Raw genomic sequence first — 20,621 nt, 5'->3', positions numbered from 1 at the left:
TAGCGGATTTTTTCATGGAGATTTAATTTTGTTTTTATAAAAATATATGCTGAAAAATATTTAGTCGAATTAAAAGATGAAAACTGCCACAAAAATTTCATATATTCTTAATATCCTCATTTTCAAAGTGATAAAAAATGAGATGTAAATTAAATCTTGTGTTGAATCCTGCACAATTTTAACTGAACCTATTTTAACTAAAATGAAGATACGTTTGCCAATTTCTTCATGAAAATTTCTTTTCAAATTCAGCTTTTTTTTCAACATAGTCAAGCTATAAGGAACAATAATAAACACAAAAATATGCATACCTACATTTTAATAAAAAAACTTGTTTTCTCAAAATTGCAATTAAAATAAACCTAATTATATGAATAAACAAATAAATTTGAATTAACACTTATTTGTTGACAAAATGTATAAATTCAATTCGTTGATTAATTTAATTAATTGGATTTGATTTACCAAATAAAAAAGACAACATAAATTCAAATAGAATCACTTTTCTAAACCTTTTCTAATCCTTCCCGCAGAGTCTGAAGAAAACCAGAGTTTTCAAAAACGAGTAAAAATGATTTAAAAAATGGACACATCATAACCCTTTTGTTTTTGGTTATTCAAATACAAACGTAGATTAATTATTAGGTTAATTATTTTAATTGACAACTGTTTAAAAAATGTACTTAAATGGTGCCAAGTTTTCACCACCAATTTATAAATTTCTGTATAAGATTTGTACAATACTGTTTCATTTGTTTAAATAGACTGAAAATAGATTTTTCTCAAATTTAACAAGATATAAAATATCTAATTAGAAAACACAACATAAATTCAAACGCAATCACATTTTTAAAACTTCTCACAAGGTCTAAAATTTCTACACCAGTGTTTCCCAAAAAAAAGTGAAGATTTAAAAAATGATCTTTTTGATTCAGGTTCAAATGCAAAAGTAGATAATAAATTTAACAAAATTGAAGGTCAAATAAAACAATAAAAAAATTAACAGAAAAACATTTTTTAGAAAATTTCTTATTAAAATCTCACCATTTATATTTAATCAATGCATCATTTATATTTAGCAATAGAGCAAAATAATTTTTACAGGACTAACTAAACAAAATTACGTGGAAAATGGGTCAGTGAAAATTCATTAATGAATGCCATATAAATTTACCCTGAAAAATAAGTTAAAAAAAAATAAGGCAAAAAAATCACATAGAATTAGTGGTGTACGGCATCGAGTCTCAAGGCAAATTGCTCGAACTTCCCATACCAAAAATTATTTTTTTAAAAATATATTAATTTTTTTTTAACTTTGAGAAAAAAAAAATGATTTTTGAACAATCTCAAATTGTTGAAAAAAAAGACTTTTTTAAAAAAAAAATTTTTGGAAAAAATAAAAACGCACAGTCTGAAGTATGCCAAAATGTTCAGAAACCTCTGAAATGTAAAGATATAAATAACGATAAAAAATTTCATTTTCGATTTTTTTGCGATTACTATAACTTACCCCACGTAAAAATTAACAATGTATATAAAAATGTCCGGAAAAATTTGTAAAAAAATTACTTGAAACAAATGTTAATTTAAATTAACATAAATAATTTAAATTAACATAAATGTTGAATTTGGTGGCCTAAAAGAATTGGGCAACACGGCTCCGTACGATTCATTTAAAAAAGACGTACTTTCATTGCATCCTTAAAGAGTATTTGTTATTTTAAAATCATAATACAGTTTTTAGCATACACCCCTCCCCCCGTCCCGGACTAGCATAACTAAAAATTACCGCTACTGTTTTGACTTGAAAAAATATGATCACCTTATAATAACATATAAAATTATCATGTATAAAATAATTCGAAAAAATGTGTCATAGTTCTAATTTCCAAAAAAAAATCACATATAAAATAAAATATTTTAAAATAAATCTTAAAGTGGTCTGAAAAATTTTCAAGAACTTCAAATATAAAGCAAAAATTTTATGATAAAAATTTATATGCAGCCACATTTAAAGTTATTTATTTAAATTTATGTTATTATTTATCAATATTATTAGATTTTAATTATTTAACAGTTGTAATAATTATTGAAATTAAAAAAAAAAAATATATAAAGTCGGATATAATATTTCCACCATAACCATTGACAATTATAATTACAATTCATCAAATCTTTCCCTACCGTGGCATTGTCCTTCTTGATCAGGCCGCCTCCGTTGGTGGCGGGAGATCCGTCCGTGACGGTGGCCGCGTTGCCGTTGGCAACGGCACCACCGGGCGAAGAGGAATTGTTCGACAGGGCCGAAGAGTTCAGCAGGGTGCTCGGCGGTTCGCCCGCCACCGGAGTGATCGGCTGACCGCCTTTGATTAGGGATACTATGGCATCGGCTTCGCGGGAGAGCTCGCCGTCTGGTCGGAAAGGGTTGTCCCACCCTGACTCGTTACTAGAAGAAAAAAGAAGACAAGTAATTGATTGCACATTGAAGAGTACTTGTTTTATATTGGTCCCAGAGACAGGACCGAATTTAAATTTATGCCGTCTCTGGACACTAACAAAAATGGCGTTCTATCATTTATCATCGCCTTGCATAAATCAACTTCCATTTTAGGGAATTAAGTAGTGGTAAAATCTACAATATGACTTACACTAGCACTGATTGGTATTACAGAAGCTACTTTTGGGTTTATAGATACAATAAACAATTTACATATAATTTTTGTCTTCACCTCTTGTCATTTCCCCAGGCTTCAGACCTTGGCACTGCTACCACATAATAAACCAGTCCGCCATGACTGGCGGCGGCACTGTTAGGCCTTGGAGTAATACTCATTTTCGGAAAATTTTCATTTTCGCACTAGTTTTTGTTTATAATAATTAATATATTGATATCTTTTAAAAAAAGTCCCGTATCACTTGTTATTGACATAGAAACATTTTGGTCACTTTCAATAATCCTAATAGTTGCAAAAATATTAGTAACTTTATTTTACTGATATTAATGATAATCATATCTACAGATAAATAAAAATAAGTCGGGTTTTCCTTCCTGGCGATATAACTCCAGAACGCACGAACCGAATTCGACAATTTTGCATTCCTTGGAAAGGTCTCGGGCTCCACAAGGGTTTATAGCTAAGAAAATTAGTGGTGCATGGCATCGAGTAATACATTAGGGAGAATTATCAGAATTTTCCTGGGTAAGTCAACGAGCAATTCTTGCCGAAAAGAATAATGATGTACACGCACTGAATTTCACCATTCAATCAAAAATTGCTGGCGATTTGGTGACATACCAATGATTCCGACTGGTCTTCCGTTTGACTTCAAACGATTGCAATTTCCATAAGTTCGCCTTGCGTTCGCAATGACAATTAACAAGTCGCAAGGCCAAACGCTTAGTTTTTGCGGGATAAATTTCAAATAGATTATTTAGAAAATCATTGTTTTTCACATGAGCAGTTATACGTTGCCTGTTCACGAGTTGGAAAACCATCCACTTTGTTTGTGTTAACGTCAGACCAAAAGACAAAAAATGTGGTTTACCAAAGAGCACTTCAATAAAACGGATAATTGGCGGATTCACTTTCATTTACTTAGAGAAGTTCAACTAAAAAACACTTCATTTTTGTAATCGAAATAAATTCATCACTGTTTTGTAAAAAAAAACAAATTTTTCCTTTTCAAATATAAAACAAACAAAAAATTTCTTCACGAAACCATCTGGCGGCGAAACGGAGTTCGTGAGGTTTGCTAATATATATATATATATATATATATATATATATATATATATGTGTGTGTGTGTGTGTGTGTGTGTGTGTGTATTTAAGTAATGGCACATTATGATATTTCTATGGTCAACTATGATGACAATGCACAACGGTTAATTTCCGGCCAACCTAGCAGGAAACGATTAGATACCAATAATTGATCGAATTCGGTCAACTTTTGACGAAAATACAAATTATGGAATTTACAAACTAGGCGTAAGTGGCATTTTGTTTTGAGACAAGTTGCATGGACTTTCTAATATGTATAAGAATTGACCTAATCCATAAGAATTGAGATTCGGATATTTAGGTAAGATTTTAGCTTCGTAAATGCAGTTTTTACTTTCACTTTTTAATTAATGCGTTTTTCAATTGATATTTTTCCAAAAAACTTATAAAATATGTCATTGTATTAATTATAGTACTCAGACACGCGCCTGTATGTCTTAAATACGCAGAACATTATTAAGAACTTCACAGAATTTTTATAATTCTACCGCACTTTTTGTAGAAATATAATATTTTGACATTTGTTTCGACCATAAACCCTAACGACGCATTGAGTTTCATTAAAATAACAAAAAAAAAAAAAATTCTAAACATTTAATTACCAAGAAAAGTCCAGGTCGAACTTTACTAAAAACTAATCAGCACGATTCCAGAATGATAACCCAAATACACTTATATAAAACACACTTATATAAAACTTCTTAAAATTTATACTTTTGGATAAGAACAAAAGAAATAACATATTTGATCAATAAATGTAAAATACTTGTATATTATCAAATCGATCATAATGTAGTAAAACCCCGTTAAAACGATTTTCCAGGCATTGGTTAAAAAACAAGTCTTGTGCTGAAAAACCTATCAAGGGCGATATAAATTTTATGTCCCATGAAGCTATGACCTTGTCATATCATATTATCAATGGCGTATTATGCGGGAAATCGTATTAGGCACAACTGGGATTCTACTCTGCATTTGTTTATCAAATAAAAATCTCATTTTATAACTTTATGCATTATTTTCGGCGCATAAAATAAAGTCCCCCCATGAGTTTATGATCGTGCGGGAAGTGTTCTGTAAAAATAATATTTAATGACACACAGAATCGTATCAGAAAACATTAAAACTTTTAATAATATGTCATAAAATTGTATAATATCGAATATTTATGGACGTTGGATTTATGAATCTATATTATTTTATTTATTTCTTAATAATAGAATCATTTCGTAAAATCTTGGACAGTGCTATTTTAAGTTTTCATACAGTAGACAGTGCTAACAAACTTCTTATTATTTACTTATTATTTTATTATAATAACTTACGTTAAATATAATAATTATTTAATTGAACCATATTGATAAATGATGCTAATATTTTCAAGTTAATAATAATATTTTTTTATGACACTTATCAATTCAATGGACCTCTCCTGAATCTGGTTACATTTCAAAATTTTAATATAAAACCTAGATTTTTAATTTTTTTATATATTACCATTTATTTTGACTCATTATAATGTGTATGTTACATTTCGAGAGACCTGACAGAATTTTTCGAAAACGATGCTCATTGGAATGTTTTACTCGTTGATGCTTCAACTACATCTCATCTTTCTTCATGTAAAAGAACATAATTTTTGTTTTATACAACTAGTTATTTTATATATTATTTATTACTATTTATGATGGTGTTTTGATTAAAATTTGGCACTGGATTCTCTGTTTTCTGGGGGGCTATTAAGGCAAAAATACAGCTTCAATTGGCCATGTCCTCGCTTTTCAATTAGCGAACGATAAACAACTCAAATTGTTTTTTGCAAGCAAATATTAGAGCGTTGTTTTGCCAACAAATATTACAACTTAATTTGAAAAAATATATACAAAGATGTTCATTGTTGGCATAATAAATTATATATTTTGTAGTGAGAAACGAATATTATGTAAAAAATTTAATTTTGTTGCCAAATATTACAAACTCATTTAAAAAGCAATATACAGAAGTATTGATTATGGATTAAGTCTTGGCAGCAAACGCTTTAAAGTTAAATAAACATTAAATTAGTAAAAGTTTTCGAAATAAACAGTTGTAAATTGTAGATAAATAGCAGAATCTCAATTTCCGTTGATTAAGACGTATTAGAAATTTTATGAAACTTGCCTTAAGGTAAAATAAAACACCTAGACACTATTTCTAATTATAGATTCTAATATATCCAAGTCTGAGAATAACAGTCGATATTCAGAGTTGTTTGTAAATGTTTAAAAAAAAAATCCAAAAGCACAGTTTATTTTCTTTTTCATAATTTTAAGATTCTGTTGTCTTGTTTTTAGTGTTGTCCACAAATTTAGAGACTGAAAAAAATGTTATCTATTCTTATAATTATTATATATTCTTAAGGCTTAATATAGAGCATCATAGTCGATATTATTCAGAGTTGTTTAAAATCCAAAAGCACAGTTTAATTTCTTTTTCATAATTTTAGGATTTTGTTATCTTGTTTTTAGTTTTGTCCAGAAATTTAGAGACACAAAAAAATATTAACTATTCTTATAATTATTATATATTCTTAAGTCTCAATATTGAGAATCCGAATCGATATTATTCAGAGTTGTTTGTAAATGTTTTAAAAAATATCCAAAAGTAGTTTATTTTTGTTTTCATAATTCAAGGCTTTTGTTGTCTTGTTTTTAGTGTTGCCCAAAAATTGTAGAGATCTCAAAAGCAAACTTTATCATTTATTCTTATAGGTTTTTATATCTTTTCATTGACATCAAAACGGTTTGACAAATCTCTTTCTTAATTTTAATATAACCAAGTGTTAAAGAATTTCAAAAGCAAAATTCTATCTAGAGGTTAATTTTTTTTCTCATTTATAAGAGTTTTTACTATTTATTATTAAATCCTAATATTTCCAACTCCTAATTATAAAAACTATAGCCAATAAAATTCAGAGCTGTAAATGTTTTAAAAAACGACAAAGTGAAATTTTATATTTTAGTATTTTACAATTTTGTGGTGTTGTTTTCAGTCGTGGCAAAATTTTTAGAGATCCAATAGAAAAGCCAACTTAATTTTGTATTTTTCAGGAATTCTTATATCTTGTTTTCATTGAAATAAACGATTTTGACTATTACCTATCTCAAGAATCGAATATATCAAAGTCTAATAATACAAGTTATTTTAGTATTCTACCTAAATTCTAGTATATCCAAATCCTAATAATGAGAATTAAAGACGATATGACTTAATTTCTTAATGTTTTAAAATAAATCCAGAAGCTTGTACTTTATTTTTCATTATTTTAGAATTTAGTAGATAGTCTTGTTTCTAGTCGAGGCAAAATTTTTATCGATTCCTAATGGTAACTTTTTTTAAAAAAAATATATCAATATATAAATTGAAAAAAAAATAAATTGAAAATCATATAGAATGTAATGAGAGACTTGATTATGATTACAAAAATCTCCAGGAAAAGTTCGATGAATATACGAAAGCTCCTTTAATTTTAGTAGATGACCAACTGTCAAAAAAATCCAAAAGCAAACTTTTTTTTTCAATTACAGTAGTTTTTACTATTTATATCTAGATAAAGTGCTAATATTGAGAATTATAGGCGATGTGGTTCAGAGTTGTAAATGTTTTCAAAAAAAAAAAAAAATCTACAAGGGAATAGTACCTCGTTTTATCATTATTTTAGAAGATGTTATCTTGATTTTTGTCGTGGCAAATTTTTTTAGAGATTCTAAATCCAAACTATGCCTTATTTTTTACAATATCAATATGTATCCATATTTTAGTCCAATTCAAATTATTACAAGAATTTACTATCTTAATATTGAGAATTGCAGTCGGTGTGTCTATAAATGCTCCAGAGTCGACGCGTCTATTACTCTCAAGAACTATTTTAGGACAACTCTTAGAACGTTAAATGCCTTCGACAGCAATAAATTTTTTGACTTAAATATATATGTGATGTAGAGTCCTCTAATGTCGTCTTTCCAACTGCTAAACGGATGTATTTTAAGATTTCTCCAGAATTATATTACTTTCTTTTCTCTCGCCGACGAAAGATTTGTGGTTAGTTTTAATCCTGTTGGGAGATAATTGACTGCTAACTTGGGATAATTTGTTTCTGATCCTTGGAACGATCAGAAATGATCGAAAGTTTTTATATGAAACTGTGGGAAAAAGTTATGAAATATAAAAATATAAAATCCATTGGATGAAAATATAAACCATTCATTAATTACAAAATTTTATGATAAATAAAAATGACGGACAAGGAGAGGTTGAATGCGATTCCAATGAACCATTTGATAGTGAATTCAATTCATGACTCAAGGTCTAGGCTCAGAATTAATTTTTGTGCCAGCAATAAACACTGAGGTCTGGGTATACAAAGTGAGTATACCAACAGAAGTCCGGTGTCAGGTAGTAAATGCGTTAACAACGATGAACCGACAACTGGTTATAAGTAGTCACGAAAGACCAGTGATTATGGTGCTGCATCCAAACCTATATTTTTTAAATGCCCAAATAATGCTCCTTCTCTGTCTTCATCTCAAACGTCGTGGGTGACACCAGTGTGGGAAAAAGTTATGAATATAAAAATACAAAATCCATTGGATGAAAATATAAACAATTTATTGATTACAAAATTTTGTGATAAAATAAAAATGACAAGTTTTATTGTTTTTTTCACGATGTCAAGCCTGCTTGATTCCCCACAAAACCTTTGGTTTCAAATTTTCTAGTTTAGACCTGGAAGATCTACTAATACAGCTGACGTAAAATAAGTCTTAACATATTCCTGGGATTTAATAGAACCCGGTGTAAAACTACCAATATCACCCACAAATAACACTTCCAAAAAACTAGTTTTAACGATCTTTGATTCATTGTAAATGTCTTAATTAAAACTGCTAACTGAATTCCTTCTCTGTACACACCAGCAATAAGTTCTTTGTCCTAATAAATTATCCTTGATTTAATAGAACTACTAATAATCGCCTCAACGTGTTCCAATTCATTTTATTGCAACCACAAACTATATCTAAAAACATCTTCAAAATCCAACATCCTGAATTCCTTCTCGATCCAGACCAGCGATAAGTTCCACGCTCTAATAAATTATATCCTTGATTTAATAGATTTCTCTCTCTGTATCTCTAAGATCTACTAATATCAGTAGAATTTCTTGTGTAATAATAATATGTAAATGTAAGTTCCAATGAGTCGACTTTTGCATCGTCATCAAACATCGGGACCATCTTTTGGCTCGGTGACAATTTACTATTTCCGTCATCGTTTATAAATAGGAGGACGAGACGCACTTTTGGAATGATAAAACCAATTCTCAATCTTGTTTAGGATAATAACATGGTAATGGATTGAGTAAGTTATTTAAATTGATGATGAAGTAGAAAAAGTAGAAATTTTGTAGAAGGATTTGTAGATTTTGTGCCAAACTTTCATACGGAGCCAATGAAGTAGATAGTTAACTTCCCAAAGGAGAAGTTTATGTTTTTGCTAAAAAAACACGATGTGCTAATTTTATGTTTTCTCGATGTTTAAAGCAATTCTGAATCGGATGAGACCAAATTTGGAAAAAGTATTTGTTTGTATGTGAGCCGATTTTTGTCCTTTTGTCGACGTTTTGTCAAAAACGTCTGGGCCGATTTCAAAAAATAAAAAAACCATTCGATGTATCTCGATAAGGACTATCGTTCCTCAGTTTTGCACGAAAAGTAAAAGAATTTTTGTCCACGTTTAAGCCCACAATTCTGAATCAATTTTAAAAATTCAAAAACCGCTCGAAAGATATTGGATGGGAATCGACCTGATTAGTTTTTGGTGAAGATTCGCTAGCACAATTCATGTAAATAATTGAAAAAAAAATGACGATTTTTTTTATTTTTTATGTCGATATAGATAGATCATGGTCTTATAAAACATACTAAAATATTGAACGACAAGTAGTTGAATTTTAAAAATTCATCAAGGTTTGGAAAAATGAGTAGTATTTTTTTACGTTTGTTAGAATTAGACATATCATCTACGTTTTCCCAAAAACTACTGACACGTTTCAAAAATTTAAAAATCATTCGGTAAAAATTGATAAGCACGAGTGAAAAAATCATGCCTTAAGACAAAATGCAACTTTCAACTAGTTTTGTTAGAGAATATGCTCGTAATACATTACTTCCCACAAGCAACTATAAAAACTCTTCTCAACTAGGAAGAAAGTGCGGATAAGGTTATATTCTAGAATTTGTAAGAATTTCTACTGACTAAAATTCTCTTCGTCTTAAAATGATATGTAATACTAGAATCCATTAGATTGCATAATAATACAATCTGGGCATGATAATCAAAATCGATTTCAATTAAAATAAAACAAGAAAACAACATCCTAAAATAATGAAATATAAATATCAATCAACCCTTTTTATTCCGTTTGAAATATTTTTTGACCTTACTCCTACTAAAGTCTGGAGGAAAAAGACATGCAGAACAACAGAACTAATATTATTCCTTGATTAAAAAAAAGTCATAAGTTTTAACATGCGATATTGTAAACAAGGTGGAAATTTCAAAAAAAAAAATCCAAAAATTGGTCTCGATGGTGTCAGATTACTGGAAGTGTAGGTCTATTGAAGTGTCGTATTAGTGAGAGTCTACTGTATATAATTATTATTTCATTGAGAAGATTTCAAGAATATAGTTTTCTAGCAATGACAAAATCATTAATATTGAAGATATTTCTTCATAACAAATCCTCAGTATGACGATAATAATTGACAATGTACCAACTCCATCAACCGGAATTAGCTTTACTGTATTTAGTACAATTTTATTTAAGCATTGACTATGGGGCCGATTCTGCTGAAAAATAGAACAATGTTATGGCAAGGCCATGTCATGTTGCGTTTTTTCATACAAAATGGTACTAAAAGCTACCAAAATGCTGTGCTATGAGGCGTCTTACACATAAAATCTTACTTCTCACATGTTTTATTATGACACACTATAAAGATGCACATATGATAAGATTTTTTTTGTTACATTTGTGCTTCTTCTATTTTAAACTTTCTATCAAAAGCCCCTGGCTGCACAGCAACCTCTTAGCATTTGGACAGTTTGTAGTACCATTTTATATGAACAACGCAGCGTAACATTGCCTTGCAATAACATTGGTCTATTTTAACGCAGAATCGGCTCCTATATTATATTATTGTATAAATATTTCTTCTTTTATATTATTTCAAGTGTATATTTTTCTCAATATTTTTATTAAAATGACAAAATATCAACGAGGACAGAGAGCGCATGTTGGAGCACGCCCAACGTGCGTTCTGCAACTTGATATTGATTTTCTGGGAAAATGCAATCCACGTGCAAACATACGAAACGAAACAATTTTTTCTATTTTTTAGCAAAGGAGTGACGAACTCTAGTCACGAAATTGAAGAGAATCGAAATAAATATGCTAAATATAGCAGAATGAAAGTGAAGTTTTCAGGAATTTATAAGAACAAACAAAATGTTGGTATCAGATAACATCAACCATCAACTATTATAAATTTATTATCTGATCTTCAATTAAAGTCTAGAACAATCTACACGATTGGCTCATTAAATAAGTGTCAACAGTCAGTGTCATTTTGTACTAAAAATAGTTTACATATTTTGAAGTTGAAAGGTGAGGTGATCAACTCTTAAAAACGCACCTCTCCTGATTGCTGGATAAATATTCCCAAACATTTATCGATACACTAAACTTTATTACAAAATCACGATCTTCCAAAACTCTTTGATCTTCAAAAGTGTTTTTATCCAAAGAACCTTCTTCAAAGCCTTTGTAGTAATTAATGGCATTTCTACAACCAGATGCCTCTCAAAGCCCCGACTCCAAAATCCATCATCACATGTGTTACTTAAAATCAATTTTAAATGACGCCAATTTTAAATATCAATGTGCCATCGACTAAAATATTATCGAAATGTATCTGATATATTATTTCCATTAAAAGAATTAAACCCATCCTTCCGACAAAGGGCAAGTTTAAATCTTTATGTCGATCTGACCTTTTCGACGTGCAAATGTCATGGTATTTTGCTAAGAGAAATGATACAGATTATTCTTGGGATATGATAAGATGAAAAATATACTAAGTAAACAGGATTTAATCTTTTGCGATTAAATCTTTAGCTTTGTCCTTTCTGACATCCTATGACATCAAATAGAAATTATATAAAATCTCATTTTATCATAAGCCAAAGGAAAAGAATTGATTTTTGATGAAGATTATCTTAAGTTTTGAAGATAAATGGATCAAAAAGTTATAAACTGAGAAGAATAATTTTGTTGCACTAATTTCATCATTTTTAATTGAATTAAAAAGTACCAATAGTACATATTTATTTATTTATTTACAAAATTTAAAGAAAATGTTAACCTGTCCTTTGTTTTTAAATTGAGTAAAATTTAGTATAAATTGAAACCTTCGTTATAATTTTGGACATCAGAAAGAATCATTTTATATTTTTATAGCAATTTAAAATTTTGCTCATTTTGCTTTATTTATATTTGTAGCGATTTAAAGCATTTTAATTTTCAGCAATTGTAAAATACAAATACTGAAATATAATTTCTATAGATTTGTTTTCCAACTTAGTACTGTCTTTTCATTTTAATATTACACATTGTCATAAATTAAAGATATTGTTTAGAATTTTCAAGATAGAAGTTTAATATAAATTATATCGTTCTAAAAATGATTTACTCGTCAAGGAATTATCTTCCTTCATTTTATAAATCTTTAATATTTTTTTATTATATCTCGGTTTATATTAGGAATAAAAAAAATACAAAAATTAGGATGCTTATGTTTTCAATTTTGGTGTCACAGGTGTCAATTTTGTTAGTTTTTTAGGTTTGACTTAACTAAAAAAAATATTGCCGCCTTAAAATTTCATTTTAATTAACCCTAGTAAATTTAAAATTATTGTTTTATAACTTTAGGATAGAGGTTTGATATTAAAAAGTTTTTTAAAATAATTCGAGGAAAGAAAACTTCAATTTGTCTAGGAATTGGAAGCTTTTTTCATTTGATTACATCTAGATTTATTATATACAAAAAAGGCAAATTTTAAAATGTTCATTATACATTTTTCCAAACTGTTCGTACCAAATTTATAGTAGCTTTTAAATAAATAAGTTCTAATGAAAAAATAATTCAACAGTGCTTTATAATTAGCTAAAAATGTAAAGATCAAGTTTAAAATTTTGATAATTTTGATGAAAAAGAAAAGAAATATATAAATAATTTAAAGAAACAACCTATGTACCTGTAGTTAAGAAATGATAAAAAAAAATCCCATATGACTAGATTTGTTCAAACTATTGTCTTTATTCAAAAACTGAAAGAGAAAAAGAAAATTATTGATGATTGCAAAAAATATTTTTAAAAATAAATTAGCATGAAATTTATGAGCTTCAAAAATATTTCATAATATTACAATATCAAAAATCCAAAGATTTTTGAGAATTAGATAATCTGGGTAGAAAATTTTAGGCTAAGAAATTATGTAAAATACTTAATGCAAATTAAAGTTTTAAGAAACTTGGCTTTTATAATATAAAACAATCATATAAACAATTCAAATTTTAAAAAAATGCGTCACAAGTCTTTTAGGTTGGCAAAACTATGATAAAAATTCATCTAACAGTGAATTTAAAAATAACATAAATTTGAATGATGCATTTTGTATTAAAAATCTTTCTTTAGCTGTAAAGCTCAAACTTTACATTTTTAGTTAGTAATATTGAATTATTTAGACGGTTGTACTAATTTATTTTATTTGTACCTTCCAATTTGATTTAATTTAAAGCCAAATAAATTTGGTACAAAATATCAATTTGGAAAATATCTATAATAAACTTATCAAAATTATAAATGTGAACTTAACAAGAAGGATTAAAAATTCTGGACAAATTCGTTATTACAGCCAAAATTACAAATTTTAAGAGCAAGACTTGTAAGATATGAAATGAAAATATTTTGGCTATGAAATTGATAAAGTAAATTTGCAAAAAATTCTATATTAAACATTTCCAACTTATACATCTGAATTTAACAAGAAGGATTAAAAATTCTTGACAAATTCATTATAATACCCAAACTTACAAATTTTAAGAACAAGACTTAGAATATATCGTAGAATGAAAATATTTTGGCTATAAAAGTGATAAAGTAAATTTGCAAAAAGAATCTATTTCAAACATTTCAAACTTATACGTCTAAATTTAACAGGAACGATTAAAAATCGTGAACAAATTCGTCATAACACCTTAAATTTCGAATTTTAAGAACAAGACTTGGAATATATCGTGGAATAAAAATATTTTGGCTATAAAACTGATAAAGTTCTTAGTATTGAGCATAAACACTAAGATTTTATTGCATAGAAATCTCAAAAGTAATAAAACAATATAAACAGCTAGTTAATAAGTTTTATGAAGCACTTGAGAAAATACTCTGAAGACTTAAAGCACTTAAGAATCCTACAAACACCTTTGAATAACTAGTGCACTTAATAGCTTAATTTATATGTACATTTAAAATTTTATTTTGTAAAATATGTATATATTATATTTCTTTAACCCACTGGCACTAAATTAAAAAATCATCCATCAAACGCAATTCACTGCACTTTCCCGACACAGTTATCGATTTGCGAGCTCCACATTAAAGTTTTAAATCACACTACTCGCCACCATTGTAAACTTTATTAAATTATATTAATTATCAGTCTCTATGAAATTACATTAATTTAACATAATTTTTTACAAATATTATTATTATCCTGGACAGAAAACAGAGAGCTTTTTAGCTTCTGCCGCCAACAAATTTCTGCATCGTACTGCACCAGATTCCTGGCCGAACAGAACGCCGGTGCAGAAATGAGACAGTAGTAGAATAGACTGAGGGCCAACGACCAGATAGGATCGATTTTAGGAGAAATATGATGAAGATAACATAATTTTTGTTCTATAACATTATTTACAATATAATTGCATTGTATGTACGTATTAAGTCTCCTTCGATAACTCAGGTTGTTAGGTTATAATTTATACTTTGTAGCTGTCGACTGTATGAAAAACTAATTTGTTGGTATAATTTATGTATTTTTTTGCAATTCTATTACACTAACGATTTTTTACTAAGTTCTAATTGAAGAACTTATATTTATTTTAAAGGACTTTACTTTAAAAATGAGAAAAATAAGTCCGATATGAATTTGACACCCCTTCTACAGAGTGTAAAAGCTCAATGCCATGAAGATTGCAGCCTTCATGGCCAAAGTAAACTGAAAATATGTCCGAACAAGTATATCGATAGTATTTTATAATTCTTGATTTGTGTGAAGACAAAGAAAAAATCTCATAATTGGTAAAAAATATGAAAAATGCAAATGATGGGAATAATTTATACCGTTCATTATTTTTCTAAATAAATAAACAAATATTACTGAAAGCAAGGGATATTATTGACTTTGATGGAATATATAAACAACCCATGATAATACATAATTGTTAACTTCCCGTGGGATAAGTTATTGTAATCCTCCAAAAATCGAAATTGAAAATTTTTGCATTTCTTAATGTTTTGAAAGTTTCTGAACATTTTGGCATACTTCAGAAAAAGCGGATGTGTGTGTATGTATGTATGGATACAACTTTTCGTCCACGTTTTCGAGACCACGAATCAACCGATTTGATTGGTTCAAAAGACATTCGATTCCCATTAATGGGTAGATGTGCTGATTCGTTTTTGGCAAAGGCAGGTCCAGCCATTTCGGAGAGAAAAACGGAATATGAAGTATCCTATGTCCTTCTCCTGGCTCTAAACTACCTCCCTACCTTTCAGCTAAATCGGTTCAGCCGTTCGTGAGTTATAAGTGTTGTAACTAACACCATCCTCTTTTATATATATAGATATAATATATAAACAACCCATGATAATTACATAACTGATTTTTATAAAAATGAATTACGAATATTTCGTTTACAATTTTCACGAAAAAAGCGACTGAAAATTTATTAAACAAACTAAATTTGTGTAAAATGGAATTAACAGCGTTAAGATGATTTTCAGTTAAATTTTAATGTACTCATATTCTTATAATTTTTATTACACAAATAGTATCAAAATTTAAGAAATTTATCAATCAAGCTAAATTCTGTGTAAAATGGAATTAATAGTGTTAAGAAATTGAGTTAAATTTTAAGGTACTTATATTCTTATAATTTTTATTACATATATAGTATCAAAATTTAAAAAAATTATCAATCAAGCTCAATTCTTGTAAAATGAAATTAATAGTGTTAAGATGATTTTCAGTTAAATTTTAAGGTACTATGAGTACCTTGTAATCTTTTTATAACTTTTATTATATAAATAGTATCAAAATTTAGGCAATTTAATGAACAAACAAAATATTGCAAAAACAGTTTATATGATAAAAATATAAACTGGTAACAATATGGTTTCAGAAAATTTCTGAACCTAACTTGATCTCAACAAAAATCGGAATTTCGATTATGTATGTTATTTATAATAAATAACAAATAGAATAATAAAATATGTAATAGTAAATAGTGACGTAAAATCAGAATTGTTTATAAATCGTATATAAATTCTCAAAAATTAGTGCAATATAAAATTCGTAAAAAGTCAAGATATAAATCGAGTTTTATTACGAATTATAATAAATATATACATGATTCTGTTAAATATGTTTATTGTTTTGCGATAGTATTTATTATGGTTATCAATTGTATAATTCTAGATTCACTTCAATATATCCAGTAATTCATACTTTAATCATTTTGCCTGTAATTTTACAAATATTTTACTTTAATATCTATTTTGTCGTGTGCATTTTTTATAAAATACACTGAAGATGAGTCAAATTCGAGTACAAAAACTCGAAAAGTATGTTTGTAAATTATTAATGCTAATTTTTAAATTATTTATTAATAATATAATGAGTAAGTTACGTGCTTGGCTAAAAATCTATATCTTTATTGAAGTACTAAAAGTTCTATAAAATATCATTGAAACGTCTATTAAATCAGGGGCCACTTAAAAAAAATTGATTGATATTATAATAATATAAAAATAAATAATCAGACAACACAAGAATTATTTGAGAAAATAATTCAAGTTATTTTTGAAGATTTTATCAAAGTCCAGAAAATCGATCTAACTTTAGTCAAAAATGACAAAGTTAAGCACAAATAATTTTGACAAAAAATGTTAATTTTGAAAATTTTATCAAGAAATGCAAAAAAAGCAGTCTAACTATGTAAAAACAATTAATAATAAAAATACATATACACGAATCTTGTTAGTTTTAAGAATTTTATTTAATCAAATCTAGATAGAAAATCAAAGGAACGTTGGTAAAACTTCTTATATAATAAAAACAATGTATGTAAAAATTACTAAAACATAAAAAAAAATAATTTTGAAAAGTTAATTAAATAGATGACTGAAAAACCTTTTAACTGTAGTCATTAGATTTAAATTTTCTAATTTTCTATTCTAATAAATTTATGTGTATTTTTAGTTCGTTTTATAAATTCTGGTGCTAATTAAAAGCAAGAAGCTCCTAACATTATTTGGTATTTTTTACCGAGCAAATTTTGGTCTTACTAGTGTCAAACAATGAATTTTTAAAGTATAATTATTGTTGCATCATTTTTTTGAATTTACAACAACTTAATAATAAGAAAAATCAACAGCAAAATAAAAAAAAATAATTAGAGATAATAAATTTAATATATTTCTTATCAATGGTCGTTGGCTCTCAGTCTATTATCCTAACAAGCGGGAGGAAAATTGCACACATTGAGCTAGATAGAATGATACATGAATTTCCCATGAAGTAAAGGTCATCACCAACCAGGCTGGCTGCACCATATATTATAAATATTAATATTAATAAATAATTCATTCATTAAACACATTTCACGGGGTAATGATAGCCGCAAACTAAATCAGAGGTATCTGGGTCACAGGATTCAAATTTCAGTAGAATTTATTAGTAATTATGTGAAAACGAATATACTGGGATCTATTTTTGCACTAAATTTATTACATAAAGTACTAAGTTACAAAAAGTTTGAACAAAGAAGAAAAATGTAGTACACAAAACCAACTGTTCGAATTGTGATTCTTTATACATAGGTGAGACGTGAAAAAAATTAAAAAAGTGACTTATAATAAACTGCGACGATGATACAAATAAAAATATAATATAAATAATAAATGATACAAATAAAATATAATAATAAATAATAAATATATGATCATAAGTTCGATTTTAAGAATACCAAAAAACAATTTTTCACGAAAAGGACTTTGGATAAAATATAATTAATTATGTCGCCATCTAACATTGTGCTTTTGTAAATCACCAAAATCTAGTAGGAGGCTTTTGATCCAAAATTTTGAGCTTTTTTATTTTGTTTATTATAGTTTTATTTGAGTTTATTATACAGATTTACTTAAATGCACTATCCTTTGCACTCTTATTTATTTAAATTTATGTTATTATTTATCAACACTACTAGATGTTAATTATTTAACAGTTGTAATAATTATTAAAATTGAAAAAAAACTTAAATGTTGTATGGTAGAATTTATAATAATAGTTCGTACTAACTACTGCGTATTTTTAAGAACTCAAAAATATTTTACATGATTCATATATCAATATGCACAGTATAACACTCTTCTACTATTATTTATTAAACACACATTTTAATTTCTTTCATTTAAATTGTTGCTTCCCATTTTTATGGATCTGTAGTCGAGTTATGTGATGAAAATTTGTCATGGTAGTACTTGTAATGGTATTTAAGAACTCTTCATTTTTGGTCAGAATTTGAGTTCGAACAAAGAAGAAAAATATACACAAAACTAACTGTTCGGATTGTTATTCTTTATACATAGGTCAACCATGTAAAAATTTAAATAAGAGACTTATAATAAACTAGAATGCGAAAAAATTGATGACAAAATGTTGAAGAGTATACTTGTTGATAATGCTAACATAAAAAATCAAAAGTTCAATTTTGATAAACCCCAAATATTTTTTTACGAAAGGGACTGATTCATTTGGTATGATAGAATTTATGTTAATGGCTCGTACTAATTATTGCGTAAATTCAAGAACTCAAATAATTTACATGATTTATATATCGATATGACTTACACTGTATAATATCATACTACTATTATTTAGTAAACACATATTTTAGTTTTTTTTTTCATTTAAACAATTGCTTCTCAGTTTTGTTGATTTGTTGTCAAGTTTTATGATAAAGAGATATTAAATTATTTTTTTACTATCCACAACGAAATATATTTACTATAAATGAGTAATAAATATAATGTGTTTATATAATTTTTTTGTTTTTACCAAAAACAAAGTGTGCACATGAAAAGCACCATATAGTGATAATTGGTAGTCATACAGTGTATTGTATATTTTTACCAATAATCTCGTAAATTGAAATCTACATTGATGTATTTATTTCAAATCTAAAATATCACGTCAGCATATATTTTAAACACATGATCGATTTCATCATGAAGCTAATCATAGATTTTTGTTTACATTACGTATAGAGTTACTGGTTGGCGGAACAGACGCGCCGTATAGTAAAAAATGTTTTTAGACAGAGACCTGGATAGATAATTATTATTTTTCACCACTAAAACTTCCACTTGTCTTTTGCAGAAAGTTGTCAATGTACTTTGTCTAAGACCTGTTAGTCTTTCCTTCAAAACACTCGTTTTGTCAGAGCATTTGTATTCCAACTCCAATACTGACAAATGTGACTTACAAGGAGAACCTCAAGTTTACTCTTTTTGGATTTTGATGAAACTTTGCATGGTGATAGCGTTGATAGTCAAATTGAATGCTCCAAAATATTATAGGCCTACCAAAAGTGATTTAATTATAAAAATAGAAACAGAGTCAGAAAACATATTTTCGTGATCAAATTAAATAATTTTATCGTCGAACATTGTTTTAAGTTGCACTAATGCTGATGTAAAAGTTGTGTGCATATGCAAGAACCATGGTATAATTTAAAGTAAATGATTTGTATCGAAGACCTGACAAAGGTGTATGTAGTTTTTTTTTTTTTTTTTTTTAAATTTTATTGGCCTCCGCTTTTTACAGCATTTTAGCCACATACATTATTCATTTTATTCTTCATCATATTCTGTACAATTCTTACATATTTATTTCTTATACATTCATCATATATATACTATCTATTCTTATATCTTAATCTTCCATCCAATTTTCATTCTTCTTCTTGTTACTCAATATGTTCTTCTCATCTTCTAAACTTCTTTTTTCCTATTTACTTCTATTTTTTCTTGTATTCTACAAATTAACAATTATTTGGAAGCGCCAGGAGTCGAACCAACGATCTCCGGCATGTGAGTCGGACATGCTACCTCTGAGCTACGTCCGCCACAAGGTGTATGTAGTTCTCCTAAATATTTAGAAGTTTTCTGCAAGTTTTAGCAAAAACCTCATAATACAGGTATGAAAATATTTTATCACTGGCTCCTTTATATATGTGGTTAGTACACCGAATGGATGTCTAAATTTAAAAAGGCACCACAAAGCTTCCTGTAATTCGATTACCGTATCCAACACAAATAAATATCGTGTTTTTGGATGAAATTACATTGTATCGAATTACAAACACCACTACCAGACAAATTCCATGTTGGAACAGGT

At 27.7% G+C, this 20,621-nt stretch overlaps 1 protein-coding gene across 1 annotated transcript in view; it reads right to left on the bottom strand.

Moving 5' to 3' along the window:
* The window catches only part of LOC113389568, a 118,880-nt gene that overhangs the window by 4,332 nt on the left and 93,927 nt on the right, over positions 1 to 20,621 (bottom strand). Inside the window, exon 5 of the mRNA XM_026626588.1 lies at positions 2,185 to 2,446. Within this exon, the coding sequence (XP_026482373.1) occupies positions 2,185 to 2,446 (262 nt within the window). The remainder of the gene's footprint in view (positions 1 to 2,184; positions 2,447 to 20,621) is intronic.

Source organism: Ctenocephalides felis, unplaced genomic scaffold (genome assembly GCF_003426905.1).
Source record: "Ctenocephalides felis isolate EL2017-DRISC unplaced genomic scaffold, ASM342690v1 CF-g0.4_SCAFFOLD_03573, whole genome shotgun sequence".
NCBI lineage: Eukaryota > Metazoa > Arthropoda > Insecta > Siphonaptera > Pulicidae > Ctenocephalides > Ctenocephalides felis.
Note: the sequence above shows the minus strand (reverse complement) of the source record. Positions and strands in the feature narration are given on the sequence as shown.